Here is a 26,684-nt window from a genome sequence, read left to right on the forward strand (position 1 = left end):
TACTTCATTGATATTGGTAGTTAAATAAGCTCTATAATAATTTTTATATATAATATAAAAATATTACTCTCCCCTCCCTCCACAGAGAGCTCAGAGAGTCAGAGTCTGGAGCTGGCTGGGATTCAGTGTGTTGCTCAAGGGCACTTCAGTAAGGGAGTGTTGTCAACATGGGGATTTGAACCCTTGTCTTTTCAAGTCTCTCTAAGCACACATATACAATGTCTGCTGATTAACCAATCCCTATAGAAGGCTTAAAATCAAATGTATAGCACAGTTCATACAACAGTGTAGCCCAAAGCACTTTAGAAGAAGGAGCTTAGGAGCCTACAGCGAGGAGGACAGTGGTGTAGTCCCAATGTAACGCGTGGGAACGGCGTTCCCATACTTCTCCAAGGGGTGTTTTGTGTGTGTCAGTGTGTGTGCATGTCGAGCCAATAAAACGAGTGAAACTTGACAACGTTGTCATTCGTCCTATATTTAAGGTGGCCTGAATTATTCACACAGCATCAACTCGCAGCTTGAAGAGAGAAGGAAACATTCCACCTTAACTATATTTAAGGTGGGCTGAATGATTCACACAGCATCAACTCACGGCTTGAAGAGAGAAGGAAACATTCCACCTTAACTATATTTAAGGTGGCCTGAATTATTCACACAGCATCAACTCGCAGCTTGAAGAGAGAAGGAAACATTCCACCTTAACTATATTTAAGGTGGGCTGAATTATTCACACAGCATCAACTCGCGGCTTGAAGAGAGAAGGAAACATTCCACCTTAACTATATTTAAGGTGGGCTGAATTATTCACACAGCATCAACTCGTGGCTTGAAGGAAAAGGAAACATTCCACCTTAACTAGCTACAGCGCGGGGGAAACCTCAGTTTAATAAAAGCTATACTGAAACATACTGGCTTTTTCAGCATCAAAATATTTTTTTTTCCACCAGTACCTCACTATAACAAGTAAAGATGAAAAAGGCAGCCAAACATCCTTTAATTTTTCGGACCAGCTGCTAAAAAGGTACGTTTACAAGCATGAAGAAACAATGTTAAAAGCGTGTTTCTTTTCAACGCGGTTGAATCAAAAGTTAGCGTTAATCACCCCATTGCAATTTGCATCGCCAGATGCCAGTTGTGCAACTTGTGTGATCGCTGGTTGAGAGATTGTTTAGCTGTTTGTGTTGATAACTGAGTCTGCTCTGCTGTGCCCATATACATATTTTAGTTTCAGAGCTGCAAATGTCACGGGCTTCTGCAGTGTTTATAGAGGACACAAGTTAGTCGTGTGTCAGTGACAGTGGTTTGCAGCACTTGAGGAATCCGTGAGTTTGCTCATTTAATTCGTTGATATAAGCGATTGCCCCCCGAACGATTAATTAATGAATAGGCTGCGTGAACGTTAGCGTGTGTGCGTGCGGGGGGGGGGGCGCTTTGTTGGGACCTGTGTGTGTGCAGGTGTTCCCCATATAGGTGCGTTCCCCCACTTCTCTAGATAGCACTACACCTCTGACACACACACACACACACACACAGAGAGAAAGAAAATTCAACATTATGTATTAAGAGCTGACCTGGGGTCAGCTCAGGGAATGTACGGTTTCATGATGAATGTCACCTCACTGTATCCCTTGTGCCATAACTATGCCAGAGGTCGCGTTGTCAGAGTGTCTCAGAGAGGTCTATGGAAGCTCTGACTTACCAGATAACCTGTTGCCTAACTCCTAATGTCAGCACATTCTCTACTATGTCCTCGGAAGATACGTAAGACACTGGTCCAATCTGACACACACACACACACACTCGCGCACGCACACGCGCGCACACACACACACACACACACACACACACACACCTGTTGTCCTCCATAGCAGGTGCAGGTACAGATGGCTCCCAGGTATTCCTTCTGCCACTGATTTCCCACCTGGTACATTTTGCCGTCGTCGTAACACGTGGACTCATCTGGAGGACATGCATCAAAGACACAATATTGCATCAAGATGAATAATGCTGGAGTACACAAACCAATTTGAGATCATTAAGGAACCATAACGAACGAAAGACACGTTAACAGTAACACTTGTGATACAGGATGAGTGTGAACCACCAGCGTGTGTATCTATTTGTTTCTGAACTTTGTGTCCATCAAAACGGATGGAAATCTGCCGGAGACGGGCGCGTCATCAGCGCTGCCTGACAACAATGGACAGCTGTCATTGAAAATGAATTGAAATGTGTGTGTGTGTGTGTGATAATTGCTAGGCAATAATAATATATGATAATAAGTTGATTATTTAACGTGCTTACATGAACCATATTGTGATATACAGTATATTGATATCGAGAAAGATCCTTATGATTATCGTGATATTGATTTCAATTGTATCGCCCAGCCCCAGTATACCCTATTTGTCCTGTTCTCTCCCTTCTCTCTCTAACATAAGATTGTTTATTAATAGTGCTTAGCTAGACCTAGCTAGTCATATTCTCTGTAAAGCCCTCCGAGACATGCTTGTTGTGAAGTAGGGCTTAAAATAGACTTGACTTGTGTGTGTGTGTGTGTGTGTGTGTGCGTACGTGTACCAGTCTTGACTTACGTGGCTCGCATTTGAATTCTCCCTTGCCATTACCCAGGCAGGTGCAGCTCATCATGTGACCGTTCTCCGCGTGGCGATCCCATTTCTCGCCGATACGGTAGTTGTTGCCATTGTCATGGCACCACTCTGAAGGAGGGACGAAGAAGAAAAAGAGACAGAGAGAGAGAGAGAGAGGATCAAGGGAGTGTGGGGAGAGAAGGGTGAAAGAGGAGTAGATAATGATGTAAGGGGAGAAGATATTATTTAATGAGAGCGTCCCCCAAACCTAAATTCTGTTTCAAACGTTTCCCGTTCCCACTGAGGAGAAAGACTCACATCATAGTCACACACAGAATGTGACACAAGGTACTGTAATGAACATTCCCATTCTGCAACACACATTTCTATCCACATATTTTAACATCACATCCTCCACAATGAACCTACATTCGCAAAATCACTCCTGATGTGGAGGAGAGAGTACATTAGTTCCCAGTGGAATAGAACCCATCGCGCACGTACACGCACACATACCCAGTCCATGCGATTACCTTGAATATATGACTTTCATATTCAATTGCTCGTCTCAGTTTTTGGTATCGTCAGGTTATCGATATGGACAATACAAAAAACAGACCGAGGCTGGCCAGTTAGCTTAGCTTAGCTAGCAGCTATCCCCTCTTACTGCAATGTTTTCACTGCTGCTTACAAACATGGCAGAGAGGCTAACATGGGCAGACCACAGGCAGAATATATTGAGTTTCCATACAGTAGCCTATATGATATACAGGGTATGGAAATCACCATACCGATATTATGAATAATATATATAAAATAATGTATAGAACTATATCATTGCACATTATAGTATATCCGATACAAAAATAGAGAGCAATTTACTGTAAATTAACAATTTAATTATTGCCTGCCAAGGCTGCCCATGCTCAGATTATATTACTGTGTTGCTCAGCATAGAATATTACAGTCCATGTTCTATGCAGTTTTGCACTATAGTGAAGGAATTTATAAAATGCAATAAGTATCAATCAAAAAAGCTTTTTAATTAGATACAATTTTGGTTCTCCTGATCCATATAAGACCTATCAGCACCAGGATGTAGATGTTCAGATGCTTTGTCCATATACTATTGCCAGATCGGGGGGTCCACCATGCTAATGCACGTGCTTCCATTCCTCACTTTCAGCCCAATCAATGAAATTATACAAAATCTGAGACATATTAATTCCTCCACTTTATATAAATTCCTCAAGTAAATCACATAGAATCATTGGACTTCTATGGTGTGTCTGCAAAGCATGCTGGGATGGGGTTAGTAAAGCTGCCACTCACTGGATGAATCACACCTAAATTGGCCGCTGCCCAGGCCCAGGCAGCGGCACCACAGCTTGAAGCCCGTGTCAGACATGCGCTCCCACTCGGAGCCCACCTCGTGGTAGGTGTGTGTGAACGTGTCGTAGCACACGTCGCGGTTGCCAGACATGGGGAGGTCACCTGGGACTAACGGTGCAGCCACATCTACGCGTCATTTGACCCGGGCTGACGCTTGGCTCTATGGACGCTTGACGCTTGGTGGGCGTGGAAATCCGGAAGCAGCAGCTAGCTCCCAAGCTAGCTGCTGCTAGATTTACTTTGCTTCTTTGAAAATTGGTGTTAGAGAGGAAGTGGAAGAGGACAGGAAGGGTAGGATAGGTCCTAGGACGAGCTCAATTGGCTAGCTTTGTACTTTGTCAAATTCCACCCCGCCCCCTCTGTTGCCCACTGTCGCTTCACACATAGATATATATAAAGGCTAGATAGCTTACCCGCGCTGCCGGCCAATGGAGAGCGACGTCGTCGCATGGCGGCCATCTTGCTACAGGGAGCTACTAGGAGTTATGAGCATCTGTTGTTGGGTTAGTATGGCAACATCATATGATCATAACTCCTAGGGAAATGGATGAAACTGCATGAAACTTTGTGCCTGAATCCCTCTCATGGCATAGATGCTTCGGTTTAATTGTGGTGTAATTTGGAGCTCATCAAAAAAATAGTGTTTTTAGTGGGGGTTTTTTTTTTTTGGTCTATCTCGGGAACGGAATATGCTTGTAATAAACCAAACCGTTTGTAAATCCGTCAAGATTTCAGCGAGTTATGAGTATTTTTGTCTGTGCAGGTCACCAGCTACCATAGAACGTACCAGAAAGGCACTGTAGCAAGATGACGGCCGTTCAACGACGCTGCTGACTCCGCCTTAAGCCATCTAGCCTTTATATATATCTATGGCTTCACAAACCTGCTACGCGTCGCTTGGTCTCCCAGCATGCTTTGCGAGGCGTCGAGCAGCATGTTCCAATACAAAGTGGATGGGCAGTAGCGTCAGCCCGCGTCAAATGACGCGTAGATGTGGCCGGGCCGTAAGAGGGTGGAAGGAAGAAAAAAACTCTGTTTACAAATGTATCCATTCCATGTGCTTTACCGTGGCCTGACTTGTTCTTCCTGCCACCGAGGGAGAGAGAACATAGTCGGGAATTAGTTTTATTTGCCCCAAATAATCACAGTAAATTCAATAGAGCTCAACAGTCACGTGACTGTCCGTGACGTTTCCAGCCCCGGAAGTAAGTTCCCCCATTAATTTTCTCCATAGATATTTGAAAAATAAAATCCTTATATGATGAGTTTTAAGGCTGGAACCAAGCCAACCCGTGACTTACTGTATCTTGAGTGACCATAAAACATTTCAGTTGGAGCAAAAACCAAAAATGGCAAAGGCGGAAAAAATAAAATTGTCGTCTCTCCCCTCTCCCAAACTCGTTCTATAAGGATTTTTCTGAATGGCTAATGGAGAAAATGAATGGGGGAATTCACTTCCGGGGCAAAGAATGTCACGTGACTGTTCAGCTCTATACAACTATCAATGCAATGGCTATAAATGTAACACTACGCAATCAGCATTATAATTAGGGCAATATACTGTAAATGCCATGTATTATTATTATTATTATTTATAGTAACATTAGACAAGCAACTAACTTTGCTGTAGCTAAAGCATTTACTATAGATAAATGCATATCAAACTCAAGCTTTACGAATTGGCCTGTATAATAAACAAAATGGAGGACATTACAGCCACAGATAGAACTAATCTAATCAAAATGAGAATGAAGCACTGTTCAGCGTGCTTTGCTTCCATGTCTAACACGGTGAAATAGAAGAGAAATCATCTCAGCGTGCGCTTGGTCTTTGTCAGTGTGGACTTCTTTACCAGCATTGCCAGCGGTGATAACTTCCTCCAGAACCTTCTCTTTAGCCCCGCCCCTCATGGCCTCTACTATCACATTATAGGACGCTCCAGATGTCAGTCCAATCAATGTGGCACTGGTGGACGTGCCAGGAAGACGCATCTATATGGAAAGGGTAGAGAAAGTGATTAGAATGTGTGTGTCCACGTGCGATTACGTGTGTGTGTGTGTGTGTGTGTGTGTGTGCATGCGCGCGTGCGTGCGTGTATGCGTGTGTACCTGGAAGTCCCTCTCCTCCAGGTGTGTGATTGGGTTACAGGACACCACATATTCGGAGCTGTGAGGGATTGGTTGCCAGGAGATGATTGTGATTGTCTGCGCTTCTTGTGGCAGCTCTGTCTCATTGTCGGGGAAACCAAAGGGCAGACCCAGCAGAAGACCCTCGCTCACCTGCAGGACCAAACACACAGTGAGCAGGGCTGTAGTGGGGGAAAAGGCTATGTCATGCCCTTATAAAAAAGGTGGATAAAACTATAAACTTCAGTCACCCACGAGACTAGATACAGTAGATGAGATGAGAAAACTGAAACCGAATCATATCCCTATAAATAATGTAAATATAATTTTATTATTATCATCACAACCTCTAACAGAGAGGAACCACGTTCTCCAGGAATGGTACCAATAACCATTCTCATTCAAATATCTTGAGGTGAGAGGTCAAGGGACCCCTTTGAAAATGGCCATGCCAGTTTTTCCCTCGCCAAAATTTAGCCCGACTTTGGAGCGTTATTTAGCCTCCTTCCTGACAAGCTTGAAGCTAACATGACATGGTTGCTACCAATAAATGCGCTAGGTGTTCTAGTTTAATATGCTAAGAATAGCTTCACTCTAGCCTAAAGAAAAATCCTGCTAGGACCAAGGACATCTACGTTTAAAATATGTGCATTTTCCATCATAAAATGGCGAGTAACCGCTATGCTGTATTTAAAAAGGTACGTAAACGGTGTGTACGCCCCACTACAGCCCTGAGTATAAGGACAGGACAATTATAACATTGTAGTTTGTTCAATATAATAATTGAATACAGTATTAAACAATAGCATAAAGTACATGACAGAACTCTCACTCACCCTGACCAAAGGTACTCGATTTCCATCTTGGCCTGTAAGAGGGATGTAGATCAGGGGGTCTCTTGCAGTGGGTCTCTGGCCCTCTTTGGGCCCGCTATTGATTCCGTTATTAGGGCCCAGGTTCTGGTACTCGGTGTAGATGTGCTGGCCCTGCTGGCCCGGTTGGTTCTGGCCACCGGTGCCAGCCAAATGGACATGGTTGGAGTTGAAACTGGATATAGGAAGACATGCAAGGAAGGGTGGGAGCGAGAGGGGAGGGAGAGGTAGAGGGGAGGGAGGAATGGAGAAAGGGAGGGAGAACAACACAGATGATTGCAAAACTCAAGAAGCAGAATAAAACGTGAGGACTATTCAAATGCTTAGCAAGAATAGCTGCTTCTGGACATGCATTGTTCTGCCTAATGAATAATAGCAGCAGTCAGGATGATTGTGCCTGGTCTCACCTCTTGTCATTGAAGGGCTCTGGCACATCCAGGATGTCGGTGCTGGGTCGGTGAGGGACAGGAAGCTCGGGGACCAACAGCTGGTGATCTGGAAGTGACTCTGATTGGACGAGAGACAGAAGTGTGCTGGCTGTAAGAAGCAGGCAGGGCAAAGCAAAAGGTACAGATCCGCTAGCACTCGTAGCATGTTTGTACAGTGCTCCTATTCACCTTATGTTCCAACACAGGGGTCAGCCAGTTACTTCCTATTGTGTTTACACTTCCTGTGACAGTACAGTACTATAGTGACCAGCAGGTAAAACAGACGGTGTTTTGAACAGGAAGTCATAACACAACTGGGTCAAGTGGGCGGGGCTACATAAGGTGAATATGATCACAGGAAACTCATGAAACCTGTCCATCTCTGACACTGCAGTACACAGGGAAATAATGCACAGCTCGGCGAGTTTTAGTGCTGTGTTGTAAATCAATGAAGTCTTATCTTTAACCTTTATTTAACCAGGTAAGTCATTAAGAACAAATTCTTATTTACAATGGCGACCTGGCCTTCTTCAGCCACACACTGCACACACCAGCAGTGTGTCTGCGGTCCATTTTGACTCCTGAACCCTTTGCTTTAGAAACCAAGCAAGAAACCATTGTAAAGTTGCCCATGACTGCTGACTTGAGATCATCTTTCCTTACAACAAATACTAACGTCAACCTTTGGTAAGGAAAAAATATAAGCAACCATCAGATTTTTTTCTTTAGGCACAGCAGTTACAGAAGGAAGCCAGCAGGGTGCAGCATAGCTCTAAAACGGCAGGAGATTTGTAATTTCCCTTTTTTCCCTTTTTCTTTATCTATTATCTTTATCTACCATTCCAGCTGAAAGGAAGTCATATACAGTATATTGTTATACAGTATTGTTGCATTGGATGCCCAAGGTAAGACTAAATAGTGATATTAATAAATGAGTCTGCATGTAAATGTAGTTATAGTTACTCTGAATGAGGGCTTTGTTAACACTTTCAGTGCCACGGCCCTTGGGCAAAAGGTTGCTTGCTGTGCCACATAGGCCGCAATGCATTTTAACACATTGAATGCCAGCCATGTTTTCATTCCTGTAGGTAAGTTGTGCCAGGGGTGTTTTTGACGATTCTGGCTCATTTTAGAACAGCCGAGGATTCTTTTCTGTTAAGAATTCATGAACATCAATCATCTAAAAATAACTAATAGAATGTGTGCTTTCTCTGTCTAAAAGAGTTAGTTTGCAGAGTTAGTAGTTATGTAGATATTAGCCGTTGAGTACAGCATGGTTTCAGCGTCTGGAAATTTATTCAGAGATAAATGGCTTTTTGTGAAACAGTCACTTTAACCATTCATTTTTGGCATCAGTAAGACCGTCAGACATTCTAAACAATAGTTTTGAACAGTAATTTCCTCCATAACAACAGGAAACACCCCTCTCATTCAAACTCCTCCCTCCGTGTGTCTTCTCCTCCTTCCTCCTAACAGCGGGCGTGTCAGAAGCGCGTTGCTGCTGCCTGCCTGCCTGTCTGCCTGTCGGGCAAGACGAGTCTGAAATGGATTACTGTAAAATCGCGTCGCCATTTCCTTGAATGGCTGGCTTGCTCCCGCGGTGTGTGTGTGTGTGTGTGTGTGTGTGTGTGTGTGTGTGTGTGTGTGTGTGTGTGTTCGCGCGTTGCTGCGCGGCTCTGGGGGGAAGGGATCTCTGTCCGTTCTGTGTGTGTGTGTCCGGGCTTCTGACTGTAAAATCGCCAAGCCATTTCCGCGGGAGGCGGCTGCTTTTGTGGCTTTTGGGTCCCGTGGCTGTGACTTCTCTCGGTCTCTGTCGCCACTTAGTGGTCGGTAAAATAGATTACACACATGCTCTTGCTCCAAATAGTTATCTCGAAGATGTAAAAGGGGTTGATTGATGTCCCACCGTCAAAAAAAAAAAATCTTTATGTAAGACGAGTTAGTCCGTCCTTGGCACTTAAGCGCTGGATTATGTAAGACGAGTTAGGTCGTCTATGGCACTTAATGAGTTAAAACAGTCATATAATTTTTTTAATAATTACTATGTAAACACTGAACACGCACAAATAACGATGAGACTCTCTTCTATCACCTGCAAAAAAAAGTTTATTGATCCCATTTTCCGTTCTTTAGTTATGAGCCGGAGAAGATAGCTCGATTGAACGAAAAACATACCTTTTTTTCTACGAGCTGAGATAATGAGCCTTTTGTGAAATTAAACATTTCAAGCACATCTCTGACTCTGAAGCGAATTTTCTGATGTCTGGGTCTGTCTGGGTGAAGTGTATGCTGCTCTGCTGCTCTCCGTGCTCCCCCCCCCCCCCCCCCCCTCAACTGCACACGCCTCCTGGGTGTGTCTTATGTGTCTGGTGGCTCTCAGTCTCTGCTGAGTTTGCTGCGCACACACAGTGAATGGTGCGCGACATTCAGCTTTTTGGTTCCGCGTGTGTTTGTCACGGGCTGGCATGCTTCCAGTTCGGAATAATAATGCTGATTATGTGAATGTGCTGTTGCAGCGTACATGGAAGTGCTCAGTTGTGACAGCGGATGCTGCTGCTGGGGGCACAGCTGGCGTTGTGCTCGTTTATGGAGGCACGTCGATGCATACGGACGGATGCGATGCGATTTCCTCATTTTGCCCAGTGACTATTTCTGTGTGTTTGGCTCCTTTTTCTCTGATCAGGAGAGTGCTGTCGCCACCTAATGGGTTTGTAAAATAGGTTATCGACCTCCAATAGCTACAATATTGTTAGAGGCGACGTAAGAAGCTTAGATCGACACCCCCCCGTCAAAAAAACAATTTGGAGTTATGACGCCATTTGGCGTCGCTGGCACTGTACGGTAAATTTCTAATGACGCCATATGGCGTCGCTGGCACTGAACGTGTTAACAGAAATATGTATTGCTGTGGGCTAAGGCCTTTGATGTTTATGAGAACCATCTAAACAGGGGGGGAAGCTCACAGACGCCGCCTGCAGGAGTAATGCATCATTACAGTCAGATAATTCAATAACATACACTGACAATCCAGCACATTCAGACACAATAAGATAAGATTACAATTAAGCTCCAAATTGCAATTCCTGACAAGGTCTCTCTGACATAGATTTCAGAATCAGCTTTATTGGCCAAGTACAAGGAATTTGACTATGATTTTAATTTTGATTTGATGTATACATCAGACTCTTGAGCTACTTCTGCTCTCACTCAGAATGTCAAAATATAAGCGATGTGATGTATAGTTTTTGAGACTCATGCTAGTTAACTGCGGCGCTTCCGGTGGATTTGCGGTGTCGTGACGTCACGCTGGATGATTCCTCGTACTGTATTAAAAAAAAATCTTTGCAATGTAAATGTGTAATGAAAATGTGCTCATCATTAGTGACCTTGTCTCTCCAGAATGACATTTTTTAGAAAGTGTATAACTTTTTGTTTATCATATAGTGGCAATGTAAGCTTTCAGTAAAAATATAAAAGGGGCACATTTGGAGAGGTTTCTACAGTCCATTAACGATGATATCTAGAACTCTTGTATCAGGTGGAAGGTGGGTGCACTTACGGGTTCTGGCCTTGCCCACTAGAGGTGTGCTTCTCAATGCATTCTGCAGGGCAACAATCTTAATGACATATTCTGTTCCTGGTTTCAGACCTATGACCAAACACAACAAACACAATCTTAATGACGTATTCTGTTCCTGGTTTCAGACCTATGACCAAACACAACAAACACAAAATGAAAAGATTAAATAAAACAAACTACAAAGACGTCTTTTCAGTACAAACTCATCCATTCCGAATATTGACAGTGTATGTATGCATGCATGCATGTATGTATGTACGTACACACATGTATGTACAGAGCTGATGTAAATCTCATGCTCCACACTCACCGTTGATAAAAGCGTAGCTCTGTCCGGCGTGTGGTCGGGGGCAGAGCCGTATAATAGAAGAGTTCTGACATCTCCATTCACTCCAATGGACCAGTTTTTTTCCAGGAAGTAGAAAGTGGAACTCTTCAGTAAAAAAAGCAGCACTGTCGAGTTGCATCAAAATAGACAGTGTTGTACTTTGAAAGGGTTTTTCATCCCTTGAAATGAATCAAATTGTACATTATCTGCTTTATTTTAGCATGCAAAAGTAGCGCGAGACCCATTCCTGGCTGTTCATTGGCTAATGATTCTTGCATTTTGGTCCTCCGCTGACGCCACTCTCTTACTAGAGGACACTAGTCGGGGGGTGAGTTCTAGAGGGTAACCCCCTGCCTCCTCATAGGTGACGTAATAGCCAGTGACGCCTGGACTGTGAGACGGCTCCCAGGTGAAGGAGATGCTGCTGGGGGTCAGGGAGGTGAAACGGATGTTGGTGGGAGGGATGACCACCGGTTTGGCTGGAGGAAACAACAAGCAGCCAGTTATTTTTCATAAGAAACATACATACATAGCAAATGTATCCTCTATACACACTCCATCAATTTGGGCAAAAACTATAAAGCAAATAAACGAATTGCTCGGGAAATGACCGTTAGACATCATTAAAGGGATATGCCAACATTTTGGGAGAGTACTCGTGCACTCACCACGCAATGAAATAATAATCCAAAGTTACGGGAAACGGCCATTTTCCAAGTAAATCCATTGCCAGAACTAACGCGGTGGAACCAAAGTTACTTCCGCGTTTGCCTGAGGCACATGCGCTGTGTGCAGTCATCAGTACTTCCTGGTATTTATTTCCTTTGAAAATGACCGTTTCCCGTAACTTTGGATGATTATTTCATTGCGTGGTGAATACACGAGGCACAACATGTACACGTGAGTGTTTCTGGCGCTGTTGGAATGTGTATTTTTGGTGACTGAATGGTGGCAGGCTCGTGTACTGTTTACTACCATTCAGCTGCTAAGCTCACTAGCAGGAGGGGTGAAACCCACTTTCTACTGCTCGCACAGGGAAGAGAAAGGCATCTATCCACATTCTAGTTTTACTATCGGGAATATGGCAAATAGGCCAATCTCCCAAAATGTTGGCATATCCCTTTAAATACGTATCAAAACCAATATTTGGGCAAATGGCAGCTATTACACACGCACGTGTGATCACACAGGGATGTAGACATCTTCTTCCTAATACTAAATAGTACCTACAAGTTAGCACATTTAGGTACTGCCATTTACCCAATCATTGGTTTTGTATAAGTTACATACTGTACGCATTTAATGATGAGTTCACCCAAAGAATTACTGGAATTTATCTACTTTCTAATTTTGCCCCAAATTGATAGAGTGCATATTTTGATGCTGTGGCGTTTGCATCCATTTTTGAGCATGCCAGAGTTGAATGGTTAATGGATATTACCTGTGGTGGCAGTGAGTGTGAACGGGGAGCTGCGTCCATTCCCATTCAGAGTGTAGATGTTGATCTTGTAAGTGGTTCCTGGCTGCAGACCTGAAGAGTGGACACACATAGGTTAACGGGGTCAGTGTGCGTGTGCGTGTGTGTGCGTGCGTGTGTGCGTGTGCGTCCACTTTCATATCCCTAATAATGCACGACCACGGATCTAGGTTGACAATTGAGTAATGTTAGGGAAGTATTCTTATGTGTGCACATGTTTATATATTGATCTATCTTCCTATATTTGCGCACCTGTAATAGTGTAAGAGCGCAGGTCAGTGGTGATGGTCCTGTGAATGGGGGTGTGGCCCGTCGCGGAAGTGGGTGTGACCTCAATCAGGAAGCCAGAGATGGTCTCCGTCTTGGAGCGCCAGGTCAGAGTGATGGAGGAGTCCTTCACGCCGGAGATGCGCACACGGCGAGGGGGACTGATATCTGCAGAAAGAGAAAGGAGAGAGAAGGGTTGGGTGGTGAACGAGAGTGAGTGAGAGAGAGAGACATAGAAAGAGTATTGACAAAAGAGGCTTTTTGAACATCAAAAATCTATTGACAGCAACTGTGCACAAGAAAAGAATAATGTAAAAAATGTCATCTCACTGTTTCCATGTATCAAAACATCCATTTTATTTGTCAAACTGGTAACACAATGTTTTTGTTGAAATGCTTAAATGAGAGACTCACTGTCCAGTGTGGTGACCTCTCCTTGGACTGGCCTGCTGGTCAGAGAGTTCTTCAAGGCGTAAACATGCACCTCATAGCTAGTTGCAACCTAACAAGAGGGGAAGAGCAAAGTAAAGAGAGACTCCAGTAAATAAGCTCTTCTCTAGATGCTGGGAACCTAAACTTGACAAACAAGAACATGCTAAAGAACATTGTCAGGACGAGCTCCAAAATCACCGGCTGTAACTTGAATGACCTCTGTCTTCTATATAAGAGGAGGGTTCTTAAGAAGGCTCAGGGTGTCCTGCGTGACCCTCAGCACCCTCTTTACCCTGAGTTTTCCCTCCTTCCTTCTGGGTGCAGGTATAGGATGCCCCGCTGTTGCAGGAACAGATACAGCCATTCTTTTGTTCCTGAGGCTATTCGCTGTCTGAACTGTTGAATTGAATAGTAGCCTACTTCATGCCCCTTTTTCTGTTTTAACTTACATGGTTTCCTGTCCTTTTAATTGTACAGTTTTAAGACATCCCTACTTTTGACTGTTTCATGTCTGTATGTTTTTAAATTACATTTTCTGTTATGCTGCATATGAATTGCCACAGGGGGGATAAATAAAGATTTACTCTACTCTCTACTCTCACAGTGTTTATCAATCTCCATGGTGCTGAACGTGTGTGTGTGTGTGTGTGTGTGTGTGTGTGTGTGTGTGTGTGTGTGTGTCTTTGATGGGTAAACCACATGAGATGACAGGGCAGGTTGGCAGGACTGTGACTTCCCTGGGCAGAGAGAAACCACACACACGCGCTACTCAAAACCTTCCAAACCCTGGCTGCAGCTCATAGCCCTCGTCAGAACGCTGTGTGTGTATACGGTATACGTGGATGTATATGTACCTTGCACATGCATAGGTATGTGCATGTGTGTGTATTATCTTCTGTGTGTGTGTGTGTGTGTGTGTGTGCGCGCGCACACACACACACACACACACATGCATTAGAATTGGGCCATAAACGCAGTCTGGAACCCTCCAGCAGGGTAACAGCATCTGTCTCTGAGGACTGTTCCAGATCCAGATACTTTTCCTTTGACTAAATAGGAAAAGAAAAAAAAAAAAAAAAAAAAAAAAGTCTGGACCCGTCATTACCCTCAGAGGGTGGGTGGGTGTGTGTGTGTGTGTGTGTGTGTGTGTGTGTGTGTGTGTGTGTGTGTTGCGCGTGCGTATGTTGCACGCGTGTGCATGTGTGTACTTTCACACACTTGTAATTGGACTGGCATTCCTCTCGTACAGAGCATTTCACATCTACCATCCTTCACTTTTGGGTGGACGCTCCCTGCAGGGTTAATGAGCAGGTTCGTCACTAATTACAGATGTCATCATACAGCAGGAATCCCCCTTTCAGCTTTTACTACACTCTTACTGGGAATGTGATGTCATGTCATACTTGACTGTAAATGTGATGTCATACTTGATGGATCGCTGTAGAGAAGTTCTATTTTTGCTCGTCACCGCTACATAGAGGTCAGAGAGGACACAGTCCGCTACCAGACAGTGGCACCCCTCCATTATATTTGACATGATTTTACATTAGTCTTAATAGTTATACATTTACATACGACCTTGCTTTTACTTAGTGACAGATTTACATTGATTAACATCTTATTTTTATCAAATTATTGTAAACCCTAACCCTTATTTACTTATTTTGTATCTCATTTAGTTAATCTATATTATAAAATCAACAAAAAATACTGAAATGTAACAGTTCCACCTCCTCCATGCACACATCAGCTGTCTCTGCCACGGGGCGGAGCGGGGCTTCCTCCTCCTGATAGGGGTAAGCAGAGTGATGCATTTGGTGTGTGCTACAGACAAAGTGGGTGAGTGAGTGAGTGAGTGTGTGTGTGTGTGTGTGTGAGTGTGAGTGTGTGTGAGTGTGAGTGTGAGTGTGAGTGTGAGTGTGTGTGTGTGTGTGTGTGTGTGTGTGTGCGTGCGTGTGTGTGTGTGTGTGTGTGCGTGTGTGTGTGTGTGTGTGTGTTCTCTACCTGTCTTTTCAGACGTTTGGATTCTGGTTGGTCAAATCTCCCCTCACTATGTCTCTTCCTGCTGCAGGAAGGGGAAGCCTATGAGGAAAACAGCACAAGAAATGACAAACCACTCTACTGCATTTCTACTTTTTACATTGATGTTGTCCATGTTGTCCATTGCCCACAACCCAAAGATAATGAGTTTACTGTCATAGAGGAGTAAAGAAACCAGAAGATCCTCAGAGGGCTTGACATGTGCTCCTGTGTGTGTGTGTGTGTGTGTGTGTGTGTGTGTGTGTGTGTGTGTGTGTGTGTGTGTGTGTGTGTGTGTGTGTGTGCGCGCGCACGCGTGCGCGTTTATCAAAATGAATGGATTTTGTTTTTCAATCAAAATGAATAGAATGTTGCACTATTTCACAAGACCGGTGATGCTGTTGACAAATGTACATTATGATAATCAACAAGTACAGTGAGAAGCACACATTTGGTGTTTTTGGCAACACGTTTACCAGATGTACAATGGAACACGTGTACCGTAAATTTCGGACTATAAGCCGCGGCTTTTTCCCCGTTTTTTGGCCCCTGCGGCTTATATAACGGTGCGGCTTATCTATGGATTTTTTCAGCAAAAATAAAAATAAAAAACGGAATTCTCTCTTCTTTAGCACTCTTTCTAACTATAAATCCACTTCTGTTTTAATTTCCTCTCTTGCCCTCTTTTCACCACACCGTGTTGAAGGTCACAGATCATGAATGTGTTTAGTGGACAGGGTGGTCAGTGTTGAAGGTCACAGATCATGAATGTGTTTAGTGGACAGGGTGGTCAGTGTTGAAGGTCACAGATCATGAATGTGTTTAGTGGACAGGGTGGTCAGTGTTGAAGGTCACAGATCATGAATGTGTTTAGTGGACAGGGTGGTCAGTGTTGAAGGTCACAGATCATGAATGTGTTTAGTGGACAGGGTGGTCAGTGTTGAAGGTCACAGATCATGAATGTGTTTAGTGGACAGGGTGGTCAGTGTTGAAGGTCACAGATCATGAATGTGTTTAGTGGACAGGGTGGTCAGTGTTGAAGGTCACAGATCATGAATGTGTTTAGTGGACAGGGTGGTCAGTGTTGAAGGTCACAGATCATGAATGTGTTTAGTGGACAGGGTGGTCAGTGTTGAAGGTCACAGATCATGAATGTGTTTAGTGGACAGGGTGGTCAGTGTTGAAGGTCACAGATCATGAATGTGTTTAGTGGACAGGGTGGTCAGTGTTGAAGGTCACAGATCATGAATGTGTTTAGTGGACAGGGTGGTCAGTGTTGAAGGTCACAGATCATGAATGTGTTTAGTGGACAGGGTGGTCAGTGTTGAAGGTCACAGATCATGAATGTGTTTAGTGGACAGGGTGGTCAGTGTTGAAGGTCACAGATCATGAATGTGTTTAGTGGACAGGGTGGTCAGTGTTGAAGGTCACAGATCATGAATGTGTTTAGTGGACAGGGTGGTCAGTGTTGAAGGTCACAGATCATGAATGTGTTTAGTGGACAGGGTGGTCAGTGTTGAAGGTCACAGATCATGAATGTGTTTAGTGGACAGGGTGGTCAGTGTTGAAGGTCACAGATCATGAATGTGTTTAGTGGACAGGGTGGTCAGTGTTGAAGGTCACAGATCATGAATGTGTTTAGTGGACAGGGTGGTCAGTGTTGAAGGTCACAGATCATGAATGTGTTTAGTGGACAGGGTGGTCAGTGTTGAAGGTCACATATCATGAATGTGTTTAGTGGACAGGGTGGTCAGTGTTGAAGGTCACAGATCATGAATGTGTTTAGTGGACAGGGTGGTCAGTGTTGAAGGTCACAGATCATGAATGTGTTTAGTGGACAGGGTGGTCAGTGTTGAAGGTCACAGATCATGAATGTGTTTAGTGGACAGGGTGGTCAGTGTTGAAGGTCACAGATCATGAATGTGTTTAGTGGACAGGGTGGTCAGTGTTGAAGGTCACAGATCATGAATGTGTTTAGTGGACAGGGTGGTCAGTGTTGAAGGTCACAGATCATGAATGTGTTTAGTGGACAGGGTGGTCAGTGTTGAAGGTCACAGATCATGAATGTGTTTAGTGGACAGGGTGGTCAGTGTTGAAGGTCACAGAAACTCACCTGACCATGTTTGGGTGTGAGAGCTTCTGTAGCAGCCTGATCTCCTGTGCGATGCTGTCTTGGTCGACCTTGTTGTGATACATCTTCACCACCATTATTTTGTGTGTTTCCCTGTGCATGACCTGGAAGCAGAAGAACCCACACACCTTTGGAAAAAGAATTGTTTAAGAACAAACTGATATTGTAAAAGCAAAATCTATCTTTGTTATTGCATTTTTGTCACAGTACAATTATGCAATATGTTTTTAATGATGAGTCTCTGTGTTTGTCCTGTGCTGGTCCCTTTCCTCTCTTAATACACTGTGCCTTGATTTGGAACCTATACACTTGTAATCGCATGGACTTGCTATTGAAGAGCACAGATGCAGTCCGTCTTGTGGTCCACAGCTTCTACATCCACATCACATGCAAATCCCTGTTTATGTACATGTATGTGTAGGACTACAAATTTGCCAGGACACAAAATCCCATTCCAAAGTTATAATGTGAGAATTAGACATAATATGTTTTAAATGGAATCATAGTTTTGTGTAAAAACACAATCCATAGTTCCAGGCATACCAACAGCAGACAGAAATGTGCTCAGACTGGAGCGGCAGAAATAGGTCAGCTAATAGCTGGTGTTCAGATCAGTGTCCTTTTGTCTCTGAGGGCGATATGAGCTTAGTTCCCTCAGTACTTTTTGGCTCAGTCTGTGGGAAATATTATATTTATATTATATTATATATGAATATTCTAGTCTTTAAGAAGGTGAAGGCAGACTTGTTTCCTTCAAACACACCACAGCCTCTAAGCCAGTGATTCTAAACCTTTTCCATATCAAGGACCCCTAATTTAATACAAATTAAGGCCACAGACTCCCCCATTTGTTGATATTTGATCTCACTGACCCAAATCTGGGAATATTTCTATTGTTAGATATGATTTTGTCCAGAATTCCATGACTCTCTGTATTGTAGAGAAAGCAGTGGAACTAGGATCAAAACAGTTATCTGCTACATTGTCTAGTTGTGTTAACTCAATTTGCTGGGGACCCCCTGGAACCCCCTCAAGGACTACTGGTGGTCCCCGGACCCTAGGTTGAGAACCACTGCTAAGTTATTCACATTCAAAATGTGTTGGTCAGCACCATGCTCTTTCATATTTGTTCCACAGACTTTATCAAACAAAAATCTTAGCCATGAAAACAACATGTGAGGACACAAAAGAGTTGTATAATGTCCCTCACTGAGTAGTTTGAGACAAGTAGTACCTTGAAAACTTCTGAGAAGAACCCGCTTCCTATCAGTTCAGCACTGAAGTTCTCCCAAGACTCCAGCTTGTGGATGGTTGAGCGGAGCCAACATGCCACCTAGCAGGGTTGGGCGGAGGGTTAGTGGTTAGGTTACAAATTTTACTGTTTTTACGTGATTGTGCCCCCCGCCCCCCCTCCTCCCCTTTCCATGCAATCTATTCTTTCAAGCTCAGTGTTGTACATTAGGCTATGATGTATTAGAGAGTGTCTGGGAAGCAAGACTATTTTAGGGGTAAAAAATAAAATGGTTACTACTGTATAAAATGTGTTGCTTCAATTTTCATCTTAAAATCAAACAACTAAGAGGCCATTTACACCTGGCATTAACATGCATTTTTGGTGATCAGATTGTAAATGGCCTCTATGAAAACATCATCCTGCAATGAATATGTTTGAAAGGTTTTATAGCATTTAGATGATTGACCTAATAGGATGAATCAGCGTGACGTCACTGCCACCCAAAAATGCGTAACCCCGCGGCAGTTAACTAGTATAAACAAACGTTAATATCTCAAAAAGTATACATCACATCGGTTATATTTTGACATTCTGAGTGAGAGCAGAATTAGCTCAAGAGTTTGATGTATAATATATGCATGTCGTGTTAAACTGTCGCAGTTTTTAAATTGTAAACACGGTCAGCCGGCTAGAGTCAAGACGCTCAAACTCAGGCTCCATAGGGTTCCATTGCCGTTGCCACCCAGTGACACGGTTTGTTTACCAAAATGCCCTCATATTATCCATGGACATAGCTTTGATTTCAAAGGTGGAGGGGACATATTTTGTAGAAGCCCACATTCTCAGGCCCATTTTTTTTTTATGTTTTTTTTTTAATTGTGGCCGTTTGAAGCCAGATTTAGAGGACTATCACATTTTAAATTAACATTAGGATTAGACTGTTGTGATGTCATTATTCAGTTTTAACTTCCAATCATGTACATTGGAAACGCTCATTAGTGTTTTCCTTGCACCTCTGTTTACCCTGCCTTTTCGACACAAAATGGCCCCCGTGAAAAGGGTGTATTTGCATTTCGATACCTACAGTCTCCACTCGCAGCGGAGGGAGGGGGCTGCACTGTGTATGTATGGGAAGCGCTATGATGTTCATCACTTTAACATGGTTCCCCATGGTCTGAAAAAGTCGACGTCAGAAAAACAGGGGACTAGCTTCGCTCATAACAGAGCTATTTCATAGAAGTTGAATTCACTTGCACACATTGTACTCACAATGGGATGAAAATAGGAAATAGGAAATGTAGTTTCTTCTTGATTAAAGTTTTCACAACATAACCTCTCAGCTCCACGGCTCAGTAAACTGTCTGCACACTTCTCATTTGAATGTGTGTTTGTTTAAAGTCACTTGGTGTCGTGTTTGACTGGCGTTTGCCGTCACATGTTTAAGCACCGTGATTGGCTTGAAGGTCCAAACCAACTAGAGGCCATCTCACAAAGCGACAGCATGGCTGTATCTATTATTTGCCTTTACCCACTTAGTCATTATATCCACATTACTAATGATTATTTATCAAAAATCTCATTGTCTCAATATTTTATGAAAGCAGCAATTAGTCACCCCTACAATATTGTCACAATATCAATATTGATGTATTTGGTCAAAAATATTGTGATATTTGATTTTGTCCATATCGCCCAGCCCAAAATAAAAAATATAAATAAAAATACAATTCCACACATTCTACTTACTGTACATCATGTGCATCAGTCTTTCTTTTGGGCAGTGTAGGGTTAGTAGCTCGCTTCGCTTCATCTTCTCATCTCAGGTGGGGCAGGCAGGTCGCAGGAGAGAGAGCCAACATTTTTATCCTAGTAGAAAGGCAAAGGAAAGGACCCGCCCTACTCTGCCTCCGATTGGGCTTACCCAACAAACCAAAGCAGGCACCCAGTACTACTAGCCAATCGAGGCAGAGTAGGGCGGGCCGTGCCTTTAGGAAGAAAAGAGAAAAAAAAAACTGCAGCACACTACTTGAATGGATGGATACGCGTCAGAGTGGATTTAGAAGTGGGCAGACTCAATGCCGACTGAAAAGTAAGTGGGTCTACCTGCGTCTACCCTCCACTACACCACTGGGTCCATGGTCTAATTTATGACAGATTAGGGATCCTTGGTGTGAAAAGGTTTGAAGTGCTGCTCTAAGGTGAATATTGAACACTGAACTAAACATTTCACCTGCTGCCCAAACACACTGCTGAGGTGCCGTTTGGCTGCTGCCAGCTTAACCTTGGCATGTTGTCGGTGTTGGGGGCGGGGCTTGAAGGAGAAGGCACCTGTAGGGGACGAGGGGTGTTGGGGGCGGGGCTTGAAGGAGAAGGCACCTGTAGGGGGCGAGGGGTGTTGGGGGCGGGGCTTGAAGGAGAAGGCACCTGTAGGGGGCGAGGGGGAGAGAGGAGGCTGGTCGTCCCTCTCCACGCTCTCCACGCTGCCCTTGGCGGCCGGGGACAGCTGGCCGTCATTGTAGGCCCTGCAGTCAAGTCCAGTTTTATTTGTATAGCTCTAATTCACAAGCACATGTCTCAGAGGACTTTGAAGAGAATGTGTCTAGCTCCACAATCAATAAACAGAATTAACCAACTTAAATCAATCTTAAGAGTATATTAAAAAATAAAACATCGCAAGAGAAGAGAGGGATGAGGAGAGGAGAGGAGAGAGAAGAGAGGAGAGGAGAGGGAGAAGAGAGCAGAGAGAGAAAAGCTAACCTGTAGCTTTCGCCTATGCTCCCCACTCTCAGCTGGTGCTTCTCCTGCTTGCCAGGTTGTCCACGCTCACGCTGTGCTCCTTGGCCAGCTCCTTGCCAGGACTGGTCACTAAGACCGCAAGGAGGGTGACCCACCTGCCCGTCCTTCTCCGGGTGAGGGGTGTAGGTGGCCGACTCCCTGTCCCGCTCGTAGCCCGGGTCCTTTGGTACCACCCGCCTCCACGGGACAAAGAGGGAGCCCTCTGAGCTGAACCAACACATGGCAGCTTGACAAGGAGCGACGACAGATGGACAGACAGGAAGGGGACAGAAAAAAGTGATGCACAACCTATTGAGAGAAGAGGGGCCGGGGGGAGATGGAAATGGACAATAAGAAGAAGTGGTCACAGCAACATAGTGAACTGCTTCACATGACTGTATGGTAGGATGGGACAGGGACATGATCTCATGATCTTGTGTGAATCCAGCTGCCTCGCCAGCTTAACGTATCATGGGCCGGCAAAATGAATTGTGATATTAGCTTCATTTTATTCTGCTGTAATCACAGATGAGACTGCTTTTAAATTCTCCATCACAATTTTACAAGATCTCCATACATTACATTACATTACATTACATTACATCATTTGGCAGACGCTTTTATCCAAAGCAACTTACAATAACACATTTTGTCAGCAATAGAGCAATCAACTATGTAACACAGTCTATGACAACTACAACTTCTGAAGGAAGAGTGATACAAGTTAAGGTTAGTTTGGGATTTTTTTTATTTTTTTTTAAGAGAAAGAAGTTAGATCAAGAACTTGATCTTTCGGAAAAGACTAAAGACACACCTTTTCAGGCTCCATCTGGGCCCTTCTTGAACTAACTTCTTTCTCTCTTAAAAAAATAAATAAAAAAATAACCTGAACTAAACTTGTACCACTGTTCCTTCAGAAGTTGTATTAATTAATACACAGGACAAGATGTTACTATCCCTTGTGCCAAAATCCGAGGAAAAACACATTTAGAAGCCCAATCCAGAATAAAACAAGCTAACAGGCTAACAAACTAATAAACAAGACACAAATCACCAGTTACCTACCCTAGCCAACAGCAGTATGAAGCATGTCATTGGGGTTTTCAAGTGGGCACCTTCCTTCACCGACGTTTCGTTAAGTTAGGCCCACGACACCTCAAGAAGGCTTAACGGTGTAATCCAGCGTCCTGGAAACACCCCCCTCCATGCTACCATGTAGTTGTCATAGACTGTGTGTTGCATAGTTGATTGCTCTATTGCTGACAAAAATGTGTTATTGTAAGTCGCTTTGGATAAAAACGTCTGCCAAATGATGTAATGTAATGTAAGGGCCCAGATGGAGATGCATACAAATTATAGTATTTTGTAAAATTGTGACTCAAACATAAACAGAATTCACACTTGCAGGATGAGGTTAGGCGCACTTCCACCCAAGCAGCCCAGCAGGCTCTCAGGAGAGGGCAATCTTAGAGGAGAGGCTTCAGATAACATCCAAAGATACTGGAGCACACGGATCAAGTGTAGACACGTTTTTATTGACTGACGTTTCAACGCAGGGTGCATCTTCATCCCAGTCATAAAGAACAAGGACATTTTGTCTTTTTAAATAGCCTCCCAACAATGAAGACTAATCCAGCCCAGGCTGGAGGAAGAGGGAGGAGGTGACAAGTAGACATGATTACAGATTACACAACAAATACAGCGGATCATAAATGCAACATCAATATTAAAATAGTAAATCTACATGATTCATATTTAAAGGTGCAGGTGGTGGATCCCCTAAATCTGCCTTCCATCATATAGAATAATTAGAAGAAAAGGAGAGGGTGGAGGGAGGGACCTTATGTGTGACAGCTCCCTTTCATTTTAGTCAATTCATTGAGTAGTTAATAATTGCCAAACTATTTTTATAATTGATTAATCGTTATGACTAATTCAAAAACAAAGTACAAAAATTATCTCGTTCCAGCTTCTTAAATGTGAATGTTTTCTGTTGTTTTTTTTGTCTTCTATGACAGTAAACTGATTATCTTTGGGTTGTGGACTGTTGGTCAGGACAAAAGAAAGACATTTGATGATGTCATCTTGGGCTTTGGGGAAAAAGTGACTGACATTTTTCACCATTTTGTGACATTTTGTAGTTTAAACGACTCATCAATTATGCAAGAAAATAATCGACAGATTAATGGATAATGAAAATAATCAAGCTGGGTGACAGAAGCCTACCTGCTGCTCGGTCTGGTTGACAGCAGAACTACCTGCTGCTCGGTCTGGACAGAAGCCTACTTGCTGCTCGGTCTGGACAGAAGCCTACCTGCTGCTCGGTCTGGTTGACAGCAGAAACTACCTGCTGCTCGGTCTGGACAGAAGCCTACCTGCTGCTCAGTCTGGTTGACAGCAGAAACTACCTGCTGCTCGGTCTGGACAGAAGCCTACCTGCTGCTCGGTCTGGTTGACAGCAGAAACTACCTGCTGCTCGGTCTGGACAGAAGCCTACCTGCTGCTCGGTCTGGTTGACAGCAGAGACAGCAGCCTACCAGCAACACAGAGAAATATATTAAAATACATTGTATGATTGCAACAGCCCCCAGCATGACACAATAAAGATACATTTAAGGCACATAATAACACACACACACAGCGCTGGCTGTCCTACTCCTCGCACTGGCAGCCAATGCGCCACTATAACGTAACTTGCCCAACACTGGACAAGACACATTTTTACATTGCACCTCCCAACGCAACTAAAAACAGCATTCACATCACATACACAGTTCAAACTACTTACATGTTGTCACGGGCCGCAGGTTCACGCCAAGAACACGAGGACGCCAACTCACCAAACAGACTCGGTGCTCTGTGCTTTGACTATGAGTGGAAACGTTACCAGACCTGTCAGCAGCTAGCGTTATATGCCAGGGGCTTCAGACAGACAGCAGTTACGCTTGCGTTGCTAGTTCCCTGTAAATAACCCTGTTTTATATCACCCTTGATCAATTGTCTGTCTATATCTGCTACATACGTGCACTGCCAAGAGTAGCGTTATAAACCATAGATATATGACTACCGTATTGAAGCGATCCGCTCCCGGGACCGTTACGTGAGGAAGAGAGGAGGCAACAGCTTCGGTACAGGCTTTTTATTCACAGTTAGTTAACACTACAACTCTCGGCGGTTGTCACGCTCTAGTTAGCTACCGGCTTCCTAGCTTATCCAGACCCACGCAGGCATGCGCAGACCCGACAGGAAGAGGAAGTTTCCGCACTCATCCCCTTCCCCCCAGGAACCACCCTCCACATCAGTTCCTACCTAAACCCAGAGTCGCCACAGTATATTAAAAACATAAACACACTGGCATCTTTCATGCAGCCTAGCAAGCGTAACTGCTGTATGTCTGTCTGACCCACTGAGTTTGACGGTCTGACCACAGACTGTAGAAAGAGATGTAATGCAGGATAGCCAAGCGAATGGTTTGGATGGAAGTTTGACGCTAGGCCAATCAGAGGCAGAGAGGGGCGGGTTATGCCTTCGCCATCATCCAAAAAAAAAGATCGCCTACTGCGAAGGTATGTGTGCGGGACGTGTGCGCATGCGCATACGCGTGTGTCACGTGATGAATGCGTGTAGGGGCGTTACCTGATTGGAGGTCGATTTGAACTCCTGAACTCACGTCACGTCACTCAGAGTTAAGCACTGGCAGTTGCTGTTTGTTCCTTCACCGCAGTAGACGTCCGACAGAAGAGCATCTCCGTGTCGTGAAGAACGAAATAGCAGAGCAGCAGATTGCGATGATCATGGTGGATTCTGTTGACGAGCAGACTGTTTACATCGACAGGTAAAATCACAAATGTTTGCTAGCTAGTTAGCAAGGGTCTTTATGTGTGTAATTTAAGTAATGGTTGAGTGGTTAGCTCAGTTTCCTTATAACGTTCGTCGTGCAGAATATGGGCCTTTAATCTGCGTAATTCCAGTAATGGTTAGCGGTTAGCTCAGTTAGCCTAACTGTATGTGTCAGAGAGTTGTGTGTTGTGTTGGGGGAACTGCATTGACAGTACATAATATGGACCACCTTAGCTATATGTTTTTGACACAGCAAAATGAAGCTCACTTCCCGATATTGTTTGATTTCGTTTGATTGGATGAATGGATTTTCCTGTTGCATTGTGGGAAATCTGTTCAAACCTGGAGCCGGGAAAACAGGAAAGGGCGTGAGCGTGGACGGGACTCGGGGGAGGGTTTCCTCCGCCACGGCATCCATCTTGTTCATGTTATTTTCCCTGCTAGCCGTTAGCTTGGCTAACAAATGTTGCTAACGTTAGTTGCTATTGCTAGCCTTGCTCCATTGCTCTCACATTGAATACAATAGCCCGAAGAAAAACCAGAGTATTATTTCCTCCAGACCTCGCGCGGCGTCACCAGCCTGCCGCTTGCATCTTCCACAAAATCGAGGTAATCTTATTTTCTAACGTAACGCTAATTACATAGCATGACATTAACGCTAGCTACGTTAGACTAGAGTAGCATAAGTTAACGTTATACAACGTTAAACAGTATTGCATGCTGCACAGATTCGGACGTAGACAGAAAACAAACGCAGTTCTGTTTACCTAGGTTACCTCTTTGAGATGAGGCAGACTCAAAGCATACTCATGATCTACCAGCTATAGCGTTATATATCTAGCTAACGTTAGATCAACTATCAATCAATGAGAGGGAACAAGGGGGTTAAACTCCTCTGGATAGTTTATCCACCTCTGCATTTACAGTATTTACCAATTGCACGTAGTGTTGGGTAAGCAAACGTTAACGTTATACAGTGATTAACAGTGTCTAGTATTGCATGCTGCACAGATTCGGACGTAGACAGAAAACAAACGCAGTTCTGTTTACCTAGGTTACCTCTTTGAGATGAGGCAGACTCAAAGCATACTCATGATCTACCAGCTATAGCGTTATATATCTAGCTAACGTTAGATCAACTATCAATCAATGAGAGGGAACAAGGGGGTTAAACTCCTCTGGATAGTTTATC

General features: G+C 43.9%; 1 protein-coding gene across 1 annotated transcript in view; it reads right to left on the reverse strand.

Annotated features, from left to right (window-relative positions):
- Positions 1 to 21,894, reverse strand: part of LOC310796442 (uncharacterized protein) — a gene marked incomplete at both ends in the record, with an annotated part of 42,730 nt that extends 20,836 nt beyond the window's left edge. Inside the window, 16 exons of the mRNA XM_083658624.1 lie at positions 1,853 to 1,921; positions 2,595 to 2,720; positions 3,924 to 4,091; positions 5,836 to 5,974; positions 6,092 to 6,262; positions 6,946 to 7,156; positions 7,389 to 7,518; positions 10,969 to 11,058; positions 11,626 to 11,796; positions 12,759 to 12,848; positions 13,047 to 13,229; positions 13,476 to 13,563; positions 17,631 to 17,747; positions 21,108 to 21,236; positions 21,348 to 21,431; positions 21,661 to 21,894. Coding sequence (XP_083514750.1) covers positions 1,853 to 1,921; positions 2,595 to 2,720; positions 3,924 to 4,091; positions 5,836 to 5,974; positions 6,092 to 6,262; positions 6,946 to 7,156; positions 7,389 to 7,518; positions 10,969 to 11,058; positions 11,626 to 11,796; positions 12,759 to 12,848; positions 13,047 to 13,229; positions 13,476 to 13,563; positions 17,631 to 17,747; positions 21,108 to 21,236; positions 21,348 to 21,431; positions 21,661 to 21,894 — 2,200 coding nt within the window. The remainder of the gene's footprint in view (positions 1 to 1,852; positions 1,922 to 2,594; positions 2,721 to 3,923; positions 4,092 to 5,835; positions 5,975 to 6,091; positions 6,263 to 6,945; positions 7,157 to 7,388; positions 7,519 to 10,968; positions 11,059 to 11,625; positions 11,797 to 12,758; positions 12,849 to 13,046; positions 13,230 to 13,475; positions 13,564 to 17,630; positions 17,748 to 21,107; positions 21,237 to 21,347; positions 21,432 to 21,660) is intronic.
- Positions 21,895 to 26,684: the final 4,790 nt, after the last annotated feature.

The sequence above is a fragment of the Poromitra crassiceps genome, assembly GCF_964638095.1.
Source record: "Poromitra crassiceps genome assembly, chromosome: 22".
NCBI classification, from domain to species: domain Eukaryota; kingdom Metazoa; phylum Chordata; class Actinopteri; order Beryciformes; family Melamphaidae; genus Poromitra; species Poromitra crassiceps.